This window comes from Mytilus californianus, unplaced genomic scaffold (assembly GCF_021869535.1).
Source record: "Mytilus californianus isolate M0D057914Y unplaced genomic scaffold, xbMytCali1.0.p SCAF_10, whole genome shotgun sequence".
Lineage (NCBI taxonomy): Eukaryota > Metazoa > Mollusca > Bivalvia > Mytilida > Mytilidae > Mytilus > Mytilus californianus.
Window position 1 is genome coordinate 18515463 of NW_026262582.1, and position 16712 is coordinate 18532174.

The 16712-nt window shown below is 33.7% G+C and overlaps 1 protein-coding gene across 3 annotated transcripts in view; it reads right to left on the bottom strand.

Moving 5' to 3' along the window:
- LOC127717713 (carbohydrate sulfotransferase 11-like) overlaps nucleotides 1-9407 on the bottom strand; it is a 31178-nt gene extending 21771 nt beyond the window's left edge. For 2 of the 3 annotated variants that reach the window (XM_052223480.1, XM_052223478.1), the window contains exons 1-3: nucleotides 9327-9407; nucleotides 5593-5676; nucleotides 1573-1687 (exon numbers count right to left, since the gene is read on the bottom strand). In XM_052223480.1, the coding sequence (XP_052079440.1) occupies nucleotides 1573-1687 (115 nt within the window). In that variant the 5' untranslated portion in view covers nucleotides 5593-5676; nucleotides 9327-9407. The remainder of the gene's footprint in view (nucleotides 1-1572; nucleotides 1688-5592; nucleotides 5677-9326) is intronic. The other variant, XM_052223479.1, reaches the window with a different exon arrangement.
- Nucleotides 9408-16712: the final 7305 nt, after the last annotated feature.

A 16712-nucleotide genomic window follows, 5' to 3' on the forward strand; every position in this document is an offset into this window, starting at 1 on the left:
TAAAGACCCAAAATGTTGCAAAACACTTGTCCTACCTCCATGACAAATATGTTGTTGTCCCCGCAGATAAAGCCCAAAACAACATCGTTTTTGTGTGTAAATCTCATTACATAAACTGCTTGATAAGTGAATTAGGTATTGACAATTCACTTGGAAACTCAACATATACCCTCACGACACTTACCAAAGAGGAAATCCTCGATAATCATAGGTCTGTTCTATGTTCCTTTGGAATTTCAACCATAGATGAAGAACTGGATCTTCCATCACTGTATTGGATACCTAAACTACATAAGTGTCCTTACAAACAACGGTATATTGATGGGTCTTCCAAGTGCTCCACGAAACCTCTTTCTAAATTATTAACATCTATTTTATCCGCAATCAAAGCCGGGCTTCAAAGTTATTGTGAAACTGCTTATTATAGAGGTGGCGTGAATCAGATGTGGATACTAAAAAATTCCAAAGATCTTTTAGAGTACATACAATCTAAGACTCTCTCATCTTGCAATAGTATTAAAACATAAGACTTTTCTACACTTTACACAAGTATTCCCCATTCCAAACTAAAAGACAAATTGAAATTGAAATCATCCCTTCCTATATTTTGCAGACGCCATCACGAGTTGGTTGACCGTTATGGAATAACCGTTTCACAGATGATATCGGATATGTTCCTTATGTCTTAATTACAATCCACTTCCTTTTTCACCACGAATGTGACCTACCGAATAAGACTATTTACCGGATTTGTAATAACATGAGCAACACGACGGGTGCCACAAGTAGAGCAGGATCTGCTTACCCTTCCGGAGCACCTCAGATCACCCCCAGTTTTGGTGGGGTTCGTGTTGCTTAGTCTTTATTTTTCTATGTTGTGTCTTGTGTATTATTATTTGTCTGTTTGTCTTTTTATTTTTTAGCCATGGCATTGTCAGTTTATTTTCGATCTATGAGTTTGACTGTCCCTCTGGTATCTTTCGCCCCTCTTTTATTGGATATTATGCCCCAGAAACACTGTTTCCCTTACAAAAATTGAGCGAAATGCTTTATTCTCTCGTTTCTGATCAGCCGTCCCTTCAACGACTTTGAATTGACACATGGCCGGTTTACCTGGCGAGTTTTGGTAACAATAGGCATTTCATGTTCATAATATCATGAGGCATCATCCCTCTTAAGGAAAATACGTTACCATTCCGTGTGTCATTTCAATCTACATTTATTTACTGAGAAGTGTCACGGCCGCGGCACGTTTTTTCGTCTTTGTCAAACGAATAATCAAGGAAATTCTACATTTTCATTCTTAAAAGAATATCGTAGTGAAAGTTTGAAAACTGCCTTATCAAATGATATATTTGGTTAAGCATGGTAAATACATAAAATATCTTTACGCCATCAATTTTGTGGCGTCATAATGTCATTTATTGAACTGAAAATCACGTGACCAGAATAATAAAATCGACGCCATTATGAGATGTGCTGTCTGGCTGTTGTAGAAATGTAAAACAACCGTCCAAAGTTAGTCAATGATGAACAATATTTCATTTACACAGCTAAAGTTACTTTGCATACCTTTATATAAATTATTTGTTAGCATCAATACTAAGTAGCATACAAATACGGTGACAATCCTGGACGTTTTCAGTTTTAAAATTTTTCTCATCAGCAAGGTTGACTTTCTCTTCATCTGAAAAAATAAGGTGAACATTATACAAAAAGAGGCGGAATATACTAAATAAACATTCACAAATTCGGTGGCAATCCTGAGCCTCTAGTGGCATCCATGGTGTTGCTCATGGTAAGTACAAATTCGGTAACGTCGTGGTTATCCATTTGAATTACATATATACAAGAAGATGTGGTATGAGTGCCAATGAGACAACTCTCCATCCAAGTCAAAATTTATAAAAGTAAACCATTATAGGTCAAAGTACGGTCTTCAACACGGAGCCTTGGCTCACACCGAACAGCAAGCTATAAAGGGCCCCAAAAATTACTAGTGTAAAACCATTCAAACGGAGAAACCAACGGTCTAATCTATATAAAAAACGAGAAACGAGAAACACTTATGAACCACATCAACAAACGACAACTATTGAACATCAGATTCCTGACTTAGGACAGGTGCAAACAATTGCAGCGGGTTTAAACGTTTTAATGGTACCAAACCTTCACCCTAATCTGAAACAATAGTGTAACATCACAACATAGAAAGACACGTACACTATACAATATCAATTGAAATGGCTTAACTCAATCAAAAGACATATTAACACCAGTGAACATACACTGAACAAATAAATTTGATCTCTGATACAATGTAAATACAAAATAGATAAACTAAGGGAAGAATAATAAAAGTACAGTAAAAGTTAAGAAAAACAATATACTTGACAAAAATATCAGCCATTTGCAATTACTTTAAACACAGGTAAATGAAAATAATTTTGTTGTTAGGTATGCGTGTACAGTTCAAATAGAGAAAGGGAAAATTTTATAAAATAAATAATTTTGATGTTCATAGTACGAAGTGAAAGTTTGTATTTTACCAAACACTTATCAAAGCTGGTATATAGACCAGATATAATCCTGAATAACATTAAATAACAAAAAAACTTTACAATTAGTATCAACAGGTCAAATAAACAAGAAAGTACGATTTGAGAGTACTCGCAGTTACTGACAGCTAGTTAAAAGCCAAAAACAATTAATGATAAAAAATTATGTATCAGAGACTAAAATTATTACGTCATGGACAGTCAAAGAATACATGACTTGTGCAATGTCAAAAATAAATGTATCGATAGGCAGTAGGATAGTTAGAAGTTAACCTCTTTATAGATTAAAATGAACGTGGGCGTGTCTTTATACATCCCGTTTGAAAAGAATACAAATTTAGTTATGTTTTAATTTGCTGATGACAAAATCGATATTAGTGATAATGTAAACTATATTCAAGGATCTAATTACAACATTGGTAAGATAACCTTTACTAATACGTTTGTTTAAAGGTTCGATGATTACATAGTGGTTTCCGCGCTTTAAGTACAATATTACCGTAAAATGTAGGATGTGAAATACCGTTTTTAATCAGTTTTCTACAGGTACAGCCAAATTTACTAATCAAATCTTTGTACAAATGTATCTATAAAAGAATTTATTAAAAGTTTTACGTAATTTATGGTAACGAAATCCCTGACTTAATAATTTACCAGTGATGCATTGATTACGTTCTTTAAAATCTATGACATCACTTCAAACACGGGCATAACGAACGAGTTGGGATATATAAACACCGTATGATGGAGCCAATGGAACATCGCCGTCTAAAAAAGGAAAATTAACAATAGGGAATGAAAAGTTGTCTCTTTTGTTGTAAATTTAAGTATGGAGTTTTCCTTTAGAGATTGAAATGTCCAAATCTAGAAAAGGACAACTACTGCTGTTTATGTTAGATTTAGTTAAAGTAAGTTCTTTTGGGTAAATTTCGGAAGTATATTTAGAGAACTCTGAATTATTTAACGAAAAAATATCATCTAGATAACGGAAGGTATTGTTGAATGTATCGACCAAATGTGACAATGACGTGTCTTTACTTAGTTTGGTCATAAACTGAAATTCATAGCAATACAGGAATAAATCTGCTATTAAAGGGGCGCAGTTAGTGCCCATAGGAATACCTACTACCTGTCGATACACTTTATCGCCGAAACGTACATATATGTTGTCCAGGAGAAAATTTAAAGCTTCAATCATATCTTCACATTTCCAGTAAGTGTATCTAGCATACTTTCCTTCCTCGTTACAGAAAAAGGCTTTAAACGAGTTACAGCAAATAAATGTGTAATGAGATTTACCAAACTACCAATTAATTTGATATGAAAACTTTTTCTTGATAAGATTGTGTGGAAGTGTAGTATAGAGAGTAGAAAAATCATAACTGTCAACATAATTAAAAGGACCATCAAAAGCATGTATTTTATCTAAAACCTCTAAAGAATTTTTAACACTCCAAAAATAATTAATACCATTATTTTCATAAGTTTTATTACAAAGGTTAATAACAAGTTCTTTGATAGTAGTAAGGGAGGTAGCACTGATAGATTGGTAGTAGAACACTTACTATTTGCGGAGATGAAACGAAATTTAAATGGTTTTTTGTGCAATTTAGGTAAGCAGTACATAGTAGGGACTTTCAAATGTTCGGAAGAGGCTTTAAGCTGGGTACTGGCAGTGATATGCTTGTTTACAATTTGACTCTCTGTGGAGCGTACGGACCTGCATGTAGATGAATTTGTAATCTCGTTTTGGAGAACTTCCGTGTAGTATATGCTAACTCCACCATTACATTATTTGCTGCTTTGTCTGCCGGTACGAACACAAACCGGCACAGTTACATCTTGCAGAATATTATCCATTGACAGGGTTAAAACATAGAATATTACTTCAGTTTGATTTTAGCATAGAAATATTTGGATTGAGGAAAGCCATCGATTTTTTTATCACAATTGAGGAATTCGATTTGTAAAAAAGTCATATATTATTGTCAGGTTAACACTCGAACTAATACAGATCTACAAAGGGGATATGAGGGTCTGGGCGGTGGTGGTTTGGGGGGAGGGGTCATTTCTGTATTTTTAAATTTATATGCTATTTTTCTTTACTTTTTCTTCGTTTGGCCCATTATTCTCTATTCTTTCTTTATCTACCAATTTCTCTCTGTTCTTCATTTTTAGCGGCCATTATTCTCTATTTTGTAAACCCCATTCAGACCGTCATATATACAACAAATACATATTCTAAACAAACTGATCAATTTTAAACATAATTTGTATTCTATTGTCGCTGTATGTAATACGCGAAAGTTAAATTACTGTCCAATAATACCCAATGTAAACTGACAAAATCAAGTAATTATACAATGTACAGTAAATATTAAAATCCGAGAGGTATTTTACCATTAATTAAAAAATTAAATAATTAAAATAAACAGAATATGCTCACGAGCTGTATAATGAAAATATATTTTACTGTATGAAAACAAATAAAAACAAGTCAGAATTAAGTGTTTCGAATATAATCAATACTGACGACTCCAGTCCTTTTGCGCCAATTGTTTTATTCAAGATGTATCATTTGCGCCAAATACTATATAGCATCACACGATATAACATGCTATTTAAAAATAAAATAATTCAATTAACAGAATATGCTCACGAATTTCATCATAACATTTATTTTACATGTATGAAAACAATTATATGAAAGTCAGAATTAAGCGTTTCGAATATAATATAAAAAAATGACGGCTGCAGTCCTTTTGCGCTAATTTTAATTTTTAAGATGTATCGTTTGCTACAAATACTATATATATTGTAGCATTAGGACTATCCGATCTGCAGTTCTTTTAGGGAATGAATACTCAAAATTAAAAATTCTAGTTTTTCTTACTGAATTTCTAATGTTTTTTAATGTATAAATAAATGAAACATATTATAGTTAATTTTTTTTACAGTATCTTGTCTTCATATTTTGATTTTTGAAAAGCAAAATTACTACTTAACACTCTCACTCTAATATTAAAATAATTACCTTTTACGTAAAGTCCTTGAAGCTACACTTATCAAAGGCAGTCCAAAATAAAAGAGGAAAATCCAGGAATGTCCTCTTTGCAGACTAAAATATGCAAAATTCATAATTTATCAAAAAGTGCAAATGCATCAACTGTTTTCTAATTTTTTAAACGGTCTTTGATAACTTCAATGATTAGAAGAAATTTCTTCTCTATAAGAAAAAATAAAATTAGAAACTTGTGTTAAACTATGAGAATATTCCACGTCAGAAATGTCTTCGATCAGACCTTAAAAGAAGTACATGGAGAAGTCAGTTTAATAGAAGACATTTCTTTTATTCAATACAAAATAAAATCATTGGAGCAGTAAGTTCATTGGAAGAAATTTCTTTCATCAGACTAAGGCCTAAAATATGATACTTATGGCAGTTAGCTTGTTGGAAAAAATTTCTTCGAGTTCCATAAGGTCGTTAGAAGAAATTTCGTCTATCAGATTTAAACCTAAAATGAAATATTTAATCTATTTAAACCGTTAGTTCGATGGAATAAATTTCTTCTATCAAACCTACATTTAGATCTAAAATGAAACACATGTAGCTGTTAGCTCGTTGGAAGAAATTTCTTTATCAAACCTGACCTAAAATGTAATGGTTGTGGCAGTTAGTAAGTTGGAAGAAATTCCTTCTATCAAACCTTCAATGAAATACTTGAAGCAGTTAATCCGTTGGAAAAAATTCTTCTATCAGACATAGACCTAAAATGAAATACTTGTGGGTTATTAGTTCGTTGGAAGAAATTTCTTCTATCAGACCTACATTCAGATCTAAAATAGAATATCTGTATCTGTTAGTTCGTTGGAAGAAATTTCTTTTACCAGACATAGACATAAAATGAAATACTTGTGGCAGTTAGTAAGTTGGAAGAATTTTTTTCAGTCAGACCTACATTTAGATCTATAATGCTGAATTTGAGGCTCGCAAGTACCACGAGACAGAATGATCATCTATAGTATTCCAGGCAATTTTATCTATAACTTTAATGAGCTTTTGTATCAATCACTTACTATATGTTGAAGAATATAAGTATTTTTATCAGAAGTCCATTAATAGGGGACGACATGTACTATATAGCTGGGCGCTCACACTGGAAGCGCTATAGGTGGTCCTCCCAGGTCTCGTTTTCCAACTATGGAATCATGGGTAGAAATAATAACATTTAACAGATAGCTGTTAATAAGTCTCCTTAAGTTTTGATTATCAGTTTGTTGAAAATAAAGTGAGCTGACTTAGTGCGGTGGATTTCTTATTGCCAATTATTTGAAACCTCCAAAAAAAAAATAATCAAATTCAGAAAGTTTCTTCCCAAGAGTACAAGAAATCCTACAATATTATAATCTAATGCCGATTTACGAGCTGATAAAAAGCCTTCCATCAAAATTTCAATTTAAAAAAAATATTTAAGGGAAGAAACAATTCAACACAGCCATAGCCGCAATGAAAAAAAAGACACTCTTAAATTCTGCAAAAAACAGAGCTCAAAATACATCAGAATCACACGGTATGGGACACATTATTAGTTACATACGAACTAAATAATAAGGCACAAATCAAAGCTAGATCACTCACTGGCACATACCCTTTAGAATGCGACATACAGAAATTCAAAAGGGAACAAAAAATAACAAACTCTACTCTGTGTCATCTGGAAATAGAAAATTTAGAACACTTTGTACCCAGCACTACACGAAAAAAAGCACAAATTTATCCCGTAGCTGAAAAAATCATCATACATTCTATAGTACTGTGGATTCATTAATATTCGTTGGATACCAATTTTCGTGGATTTCGTGGGTACAAGGGAACCACGAATTTAAATATTCAACGAATTGCAAATTTTCTAAAGGAACGTATGCAGACTTTGCCAAAACCACGAAATTAAATATCCACGAATATGCAAGTTTTCCTCAAACCACGAAAATTGGTACCCATGAAAATAAATGAATCCACTGTATACAATAAATGGATTGAAATATTCAAAGGGAACCAGACATTAATTATCCAAATGATTGTAGACTGTTGAACACTGGCTCAAGAAATAAACTTTAGTCCTGAGACAGCAATTCAAATCAAAAACCTTAGTAGATGTATCTGCTAAGGACTCCATACTCAGAAAATATTGATGCAAAAGAAGATTAAGACTATATAAAGTAATGTTACCCCAATTCTTCTGGTTGTATTGTTTATTTTCAATTTTACTAAATTTAATATTAAAACTTACATACAAGAAAAGGGTTGAAAATCCTATTTAAGATATGGGCCACAGAATGAGGACACTATCAAGTATAAACTAGCAGAAGTTACTATTTTAACAACTTATCATGATAATTCTAGGTTGTGAATTACTTTAAAATTTGAAATTTTATTATCCGAAAGAGCATCAATGCTTCTTTTTATCTCATGTTCATCTTTTTTTGTTAAACTACGTCTGTGTTTACCAAGAATGCAAGTAGTATTTGCCATTGGCCAGTAACATTGGAAACTATATAAATGATGCAATTAAAACCACTGATGTAAATATTCACTGTAAATTTTGAGGAGAAATTTTACTTAGTTTTATTCTTTTAGCACTCAGTTTGTTTAAAGTATAACTAATGTCTCATATTAACCTACAATAAACAGATCAATAATGGCCCACTGTAAATATATGATATCCCCTTACCACTTCTTTTAAAACATTATTATTTAAAATTTAACTTTAAAGGTTTTCAGTTACAGTTAACAACCGTGTGACGCGGAGGAATTTACGAAGATTCTATTTAAAGATGATATGTTCCAATTGTCGTAACCACAATCCCGTGATCTTTTCTCGAATGTGGCCTACCGAATTAGACTTATCAAAGGGTTTGTACTTACACGATGGGTGCCAAATTTGAATCAGGATTTGCTTACTCATCCAGAGCACCTGGAATCACACCCAGTCTTTAATTTTCTATGTTGTGTTTTGTGTACTGTTTGTCTGTCGTTTTTATTTTTGTTTTTTTTTTGTTTTTGTTTTTGTTTTGTTTTTTTTGCAATGACATTTGTTTTCGACTTATGAGTTTGAATATCCCTTTAATATCTTTCGTCTCTCTTTTATGACCAATTTTCGAGTTTTAAGTCTTTCAATTTTTGACAGATGAGGGATTAAGGCTCTTGGGAGCCTCCTTTTAAACTGTAATTATAGTTGTAAAAAGTTCTTTTTTTTAGTTTGATTTTGGAAAGTAGTGTTCAGTTAAATGCAACACCCAAGTAAATGTTTCCTTGAAGATCAAAAATATTCTATCATATTTAAATCTTGATCGTCTAATCTGATATTCATAATTATAAGGGAAATGCATAATATCTGAATAATATTTAAACATTCTCCGCTAAAAGGCCTACAACTATAGGCTGGAATCCCAGCCCTATCTTTGCTAAAGAAAATATACCTACTGATTTGGAAACTTTAATTTACGGTAATAACATGTATAATATGGACATAAACACGTTAATTTTCACCAAAGTGCAGAATTATATTAAGGAGACCAATCGCTTTTCATAGTGTATAGACATTATGGTCAAATATATAAACATTTATAGTGTAATTACTTTTTGTTGACTTCGAATGAAATTGTTCAATTTTCCCAAAGACATGGATCATTCATTTGATTTTATATATAACATCATATCAGTTGACAACAACAATCTAATTTAATAGCTTTAAAATAAAGACTTACCTTTAGAGTGAATATGTATTCCCAAATTAAAACAGCCTGCTAGGTCTATCATGAATAAATTTACGGTCAACTCGACTTTTAGAAATCGATGAGCCATGTCGTTTAAATTCTTGTTCATTTCATGTCTCCATATCAATATTGTTTATGATGTTATTATTATGTATTTTATTTTGTTCGGTTATTTATTATTTTTATGTAATAGAGAAGACGTTCTAAGTTGCAAAACTTGTGTCTGATCCTATTGTCAATGTTTTGGACAATAAAATATGTTTAAATTAAATCAAGCGTGAGCAGTAAGCCAGTTCTCAAGGCTACCTAAAACAGATTTTTGAGACAGGATGCCAAAAAGTATTTTCGTATGGTGTTTCTGTTTAATTAATTCACAAACTTTATAGACTTCAGATTATTTAGATGTTGACATATTGTATAGACATCCGTCTATTTTTGAACAATGTATGTTCCCCCATATATGTTGACATATTGTATAGACATCCGTCTATTTTTGAACAATGTATGTTCCCCCATAGATGTTGACATATTGTATAGACATCCGTCTATTTTTGAACAATGTATGTTCCCCCATATATGTTGACATATTGTATAGACATCCGTCTATTGTTGAACAATGTATGTTCCCCCATATATGTTGACATATTGTACAGACATCTGTCTATTGTTGAACAATGTATGTTCTATATATGTTGACATATTGTATAGACGGTCTATTGTCTATTATTGAACAATGTTTGTTCCCCCATATATGTTGACATATTGTATAGACACCGGTCTATTGTTGAAGACTGTATGTTCCCCTATAGATGTTGACATATTGTATCTATAGACATCTGTCTATTGTTGAAGACTGTATTTTCCCCCATATATGTTGACATATTGTATGTATAGATATCCGTCTATTGTTGAAGACTGTTTGTACCCCATAGATATTGCTAGATTGTATCTATAGACATTTATCTATTGTTGAAGAATGTATGTTCCCCATAGAAGTTGACAAATTATAAAGACATATGTCTATTGTTGAAGACTGTTTGTTCTCCCATATATGTTGACATATTGTATCTATAGACATCTGCCTATTGTTGAAGACTGTAGGTTCCCCTATAGATGTTGGCATAGTATCTATAGACATCGGTCTATTGTTGAAGACTGTATGTTCCCCTATATATATAGATGTTGGCATAGTATCTATAGACATCTGTCTGTTGTTGAAGACTGTATGTTTCCCTATAGATGTTGACATAGTGTCTATAGACATCCGTCTATTGTGGAAGACTGTATGTTCCCCCATATATGTTGACATATTGTATATAGACATCTGCCTATTGTTGAAGACTGTATGTTCCCCTATAGATGTTGACATAGTGTCTATAGACATCGGTCTATTGTTGAAGACTGTATGTTCCCCCATAGATGTTGACATAGTGTCTATAGACATCTGTCTATTGTTGAAGACTGTATGTTCCCCTATAGATGTTGACATAGTGTCTAGACATCGGTCTATTGTTGAAGACTGTATGTTCCCCCATATATGTTGACATATTGTCTATAGACATCGGTCTATTGTTGAAGACTGTATGTTCCCCCATATATGTTGAAATATTGTCTATAGACATCGGTCTATTGTTGAAGACTGTATGTTCCCCCTTAGACGTTGACATATTGCCTATAGACATCTGTCTATTGTTGAAGTCAATTACGGTTATTGTTGTGTGGCAGGGTTGTTATCTCTGTTGTATACCCAACATTTTCTCTTATTCATACATAAAGACCATTACGCTGGATAAAAATGTAAAAACTGAGGATTCTCGAACACAAAAGCATGCTTGAGTGATGTATTCAGATTGTGCGAGACTCCATGAATAATCAAGGTGGTTAAATACCCACAAGTAATAGAAGGGTCATGGAAACATGATATCTTAACTATTAAATTCTAAACATTACTCTCATGCTTATATGTGTTCATTTTCTTTCGAACTCAAATTTATTAACAATCTATGTGTGGAAACCACAAGGAATATGGTGTTCATAGAGTCTCAATGATGAGTGTTGGTCAAGTGGTGTTCATACAGTCTCAAAGAGGAGTGTTGGTCATGTAGAGTTCATACAGTCTCAATGATGAGTGTTGGTCAAGTGGTGTTCATACAGTCTAAAAGTGGAGTGTTGGTCATGTAGAGTTCATCCAGTCTCAAAGAGGACATTTGGTCATGTGGAGTTCAAGCAATCTCAAAGAAGAGTGTTGGTCATGTGGAGTTCATGCAGTCTCAAAGAGGAGTATTGGTCATGTTGAGTTCATGCAGTCTCAAAGAGAAGTGTTGGTCATGTGGAGTTCATGCAGTCTCAAAGAGGAGTGTTGGTCATGTGGAGTTCATGCAGTCTCAAAGAGGAGTGTTGGTCATGTGGAGTTCATGCAGTCTCAAAGAGGAGTGTTGGTCATGTGGAGTTCATGCAGTCTCAAAGAGGAATGTTGGTCATGCAGAGTTCATGCAGTCTCAAAGAGGAGTGTTGGTCATGTGGAGTTCATGCAGTCTCAAAGAGGAGTATTGGTCATGTTGAGTTCATGCAGTCTCAAAGAGAAGTGTTGGTCATGTGGAGTTCATGCAGTCTCAAAGAGGAGTGTTGGTCATGTAGAGTTCATACAGTCTCAATGATGAGTGTTGGTCAAGTGGTGTTCATACAGTCTCAAAGTTGAGTGTTGGTCATGTAGAGTTCATCCAGTCTCAAAGAGGACATTTGGTCATGTGGAGTTCAAGCAATCTCAAAGAAGAGTGTTGGTCATGTGGAGTTCATGCAGTCTCAAAGAGGAGTATTGGTCATGTTGAGTTCATGCAGTCTCAAAGAGAAGTGTTGGTCATGTGGAGTTCATGCAGTCTCAAAGAGGAGTGTTGGTCATGTGGAGTTCATGCAGTCTCAAAGAGGAGTGTTGGTCATGTGGAGTTCATGCAGTCTAAAAGAGGAATGTTGGTCATGCAGAGTTCATGCAGTCTCAAAGAGGAGTGTTGGTCATGTGGAGTTCATGCAGTATCAAAGAGGAGTGTTGGTCATGTGGAGTTCATGCAGTCTCAGTGAGGACATTTGGTTATGTGCAGTTCATGCAGAGTATCAGTGTGGAGAGTTGATGTTGTGGAGTTCATAGTCTTGATGATAAGTGTTGGCCATGTGGAGTTCATGCAATCTCAGTGAGGACATTTGGTCATGTGGAGTTCATATAGTCTTAATAATGAGTGTTAGTTGTGTGGATTTCATGCAGTCTAATCAATGTAGAAAATAATACTCCTCTAACTTGAAACTGTGAATCGTCGAAGTTTAGATATGATCTCTATGACCATGTTAAAACGGGGGACCTCAATATCGTCCAAGACGGAGAGGTTTAAAACTTTTTGAAAAAAGGACCAAAATATCGTCCTCTATCTAAAATAGATTGGAAACAGTGTCTTCAGGTCACAAAAGACGCTCTTTCCTCGTATTGTAAAAAATGGTGTTAACGGGAAAAAATCTGATAAAAAATATCTTTATTCTTATATAAATAAATGTATGAATGTTGTGGACATTCGAATATCACATTTTGAAAATAATTCAGAAATAAATAAAAAAGTACATACTATGCCTATTTCTAGAATAAGAAATAAACTTCAAGAAATTTCAAAGCGGTTTGTGTTTGTACCGGCCGACAAAGCAGTCAACAATGAAGTGGTGGAATGCCGTAAATACTACACGGACGTTCATAAGAATGAAATTTTAAATTTATCTACATTCAAGTCCGTACGCTCCACAGAGACTCATATAGTAAACAAACATACCATAAACAAATCACAGCTTAAGGCATCTTCTGAACGTTTGAAGGTCCCTATTATGTATTGGTTACCTAAATTACATAAACAAGAGTGCACATGCTGAAATGTCTCGCCTACTATACTGACCATTGATTCTATGTTGATAGTCCTACATATAAAGTTTTACTACAAGTATCACATTAGCATTTATGATCCAAGAAAATGAGGTCAGGGTCAGATAAACCAAACTTTTAGTACAATCATTCCATGCACAGAACATAGATGACCTTTTGCTTATAGTATAAAAGAAACAGACCAAACCATGGAAATTCTATATTGTCCAATGAACAATGAAAATGAAGTCAAGGTCAGATGAACCCTGCCGGACAGACATGTATACCTTCAAATCATTCCATGCATCAAATATAGTTGACCTATTGCTTATACAGTAGTATTTAAGAAACAAAGTTAACCAGGAAAACTGAACATTGACCAATGAACCATGAAAATGAGGTCAAGGTCAGATGATTCCTGCCAGACAGACATATACACCTTACGATCATTCCATACACCAAATATAGTTGACCTATTGCTTAAAGTTTAAGAAAAACAGACCAAAACACAAATACTTAACATAAGCAATGAACCATGAAAATAAGGTCAAGGTCAAAAGAAACCTGCCAGACTGACATGTACATCATAAAATATTTCCATACAGCAAATATAGTTGACCTTTTGCATACAATATTAGAAAAAACAGACCAAAACACAAAAACTTAACATTGAACAATAAACTGTGAAAATGAGGTCAAGGTCAAAAGAAACCTGCCAGACTGACATATACATCGTAAAATATTTCCATACACCAAATATAGTTGACCTATTGCGTACAGTATTAGAAAAAACAGACCAAAACACAAAAACTTAACATTGAACAATGAACTGTGAAAATGAGGTCAAGGTCAAAAGAAACCTGCCAGGCTGACATGTACATCGTAAAATATTTCCATACACCAAATATAGTTGACCTATTGCGTACAGTATTAGAAAAACAAACCAAAACACAAAAAATAAACTGTAACCAATGAACCATGAAAATAAGGTCAAGGTCAGATGACACCTGCCAGTTGGACATGTACATCATAAAATATTTCCATACAGCAAATATAGTTGACCTTTTGCATACAGTATTAGAAAAAACAAAGCAAAACACAAAAACCTAACATTGAGCAATGAACCGTGAAAACGAGGTCAAGGTCAAATAAAACCTGCCAGACTGAGATGTACATCGTTAAATATTTCAATACACCAAATATAGTTGACCTACTGCATACAGTATTAGAAAAAGCAGACCAAAACACAAAAACTTAACATTGAGCAATGAACTGTGAAAATGAGGTCACGGTCAAAAGAAACCTGCCAGACTGACATGTACATCGTAAAATATTTCCATACACAAAATGCAGTTGACCTATTGCATACAGTATTAGAAAAACAAACCAAAACACAAATCTAAACTGTAACCACTGAACCATGAAAATGAGGTCAAGGTCAGATGACACCTGCTAGTTGGACATGTACACCTTACAATCATTACATACACCAAATATAGTAGACCTATAGCTGGTAGTATCTGAGATATGGACTTGACCACGAAAACTTCACCTTGTTCACTGATCCATGAAATGAGGTCGAGGTCAAGTGAAAACTGTCTGTCGGGCATGAGGATCTTGCAAATATAGTTATCCTATTACTCATAATAAGAGAGAAATTAACATTACAAAAAATCTGAACTTTTTTTTCAAGTAGTCACTGAACCTTGAAAATGAGGTCAAGGACAATGGACATATGACAGACTTTCCGGAAACTTCATATCATGAGGCCTCTATATACAAAGTATGAAGCATCCAGGTCTTCTACCTTCTGAAATATGAAGCTTTTAAGAAGTTAGTTAACGCCGCCGCCGGATTACTATCCCTATGTCGAGCTTTCTGTGTCAAAAAACGCAGGCTCGACAAAAACAAGTAAAGCAAATTTTCATCTCGGCCTCTAGTAAGTGTTCTACAACTAATCCTTCAGTGCTTTTAACTAGTTCCTTAACTACTATCAAAGAACTTATCATTAACGTTTGTAATAAAATATATAAAAATAGTGGAATTAACTATTTTTGGAGTGTAAAAAATTCTTTAGATGTTTTAGATAAATTACGTGCTTTTGATGGTCTTTTTGATTCTGTTGACAGTTTTGACTTTTCAACTCTTTATACTACACTTCCACACAATCTTATCAAAGAAAAGTTTTCCTATTAAATTAAATGGTCGTTTGGTAAATCTGAATGCAAATATATATGCTGCAACTCATTTAAAGCCTTCTTCTCTAATGAGAAAGGTAAATATGCTTCTTCTTAATTAAAATCTTGTTTAGAATAACACCATTACACAAATACTCCATATCAAGTTCATTAAACTTATTTATAACTCTAAAATGCCAATGTTTATCTTTTTTACATACCCCATATATACACTTTTTTATTTACTCTATCATCATTCATTTTATTTAATCTTGTCCAATTTCTAGAAACACTAGTCCACTGTTTGATTTTGCATGGCATCCTATCCATGTCATAAAATTGAGAATGGAAATGGGGAATGTGTCAAAGAGACAACAACCCGACCATAGAGCAGACAACTGCCGAAGGCCACCAATGGATCTCCAATGCAGCGAGAAACTCCCGCACCCGGAGGCGTCCTTCAGCTGGCCCCTAAACAAATATGTATACTAGTTCACTGATAATGGACGTCATACTAAACTCCAAATTATACACAAGAAACTAAAATTAAAAATGTTACAAGACATACAAAGACATATCAGGTATGTATTTTTCTACACCCATGACAAAAACGCATGGCTCTATTCTTTACACTATTTATACATGAAAAATCACGTGTTCCCCATATAGAGGCAACCTAATTTTTTACAGACTATACAAGCGTACCAAAAAATTTTGTAAATGTAGAATATTGAAAACCACTGTTAGCTTTACATTTAGATATCAACAAACCCAACGATCTACTAGCGGCTTTAGCAACTGCTTTTGCCATATCATATATTATACATTGTATACAGGTCTCACTATAATTTCATAAAAACAACAAATTTAAGGGAACTACCGTTTGATTTTTATGGGGGGCTAGGATAAAATTTGAAAAAAAAGGTAGGACAGGAGTTTTGCGTAAAAAAAAGGCAGGATGAGCAACTTGGCAAAAAACAAAAGTCGGGATAAACTAATAAAAAAAGGCAGGACCGAATAGAGGGGAAAATAAAAAGGCAAGACAGAGATTACAACAAAAAACAAAATTTTTCATCCTAGCACACATTTCATATAGGATTTTTACACTGGTTTTTGTCTCGCCTTGAAGGAGTCAAAATGCGAGGCATAGGTATGCTGTTTCTGGCGTCGTCGGCGGCGGCGTCAACAATGTATTAGTTTGTGATTAGGTCTAGTTTATGGTGAACCACTAGTGGTAGTTCAATGATACTTGGTATGCAGTTGAATTAGCATCAGCGCATCTCATTTCAATGAAGATTATTTGGCCCC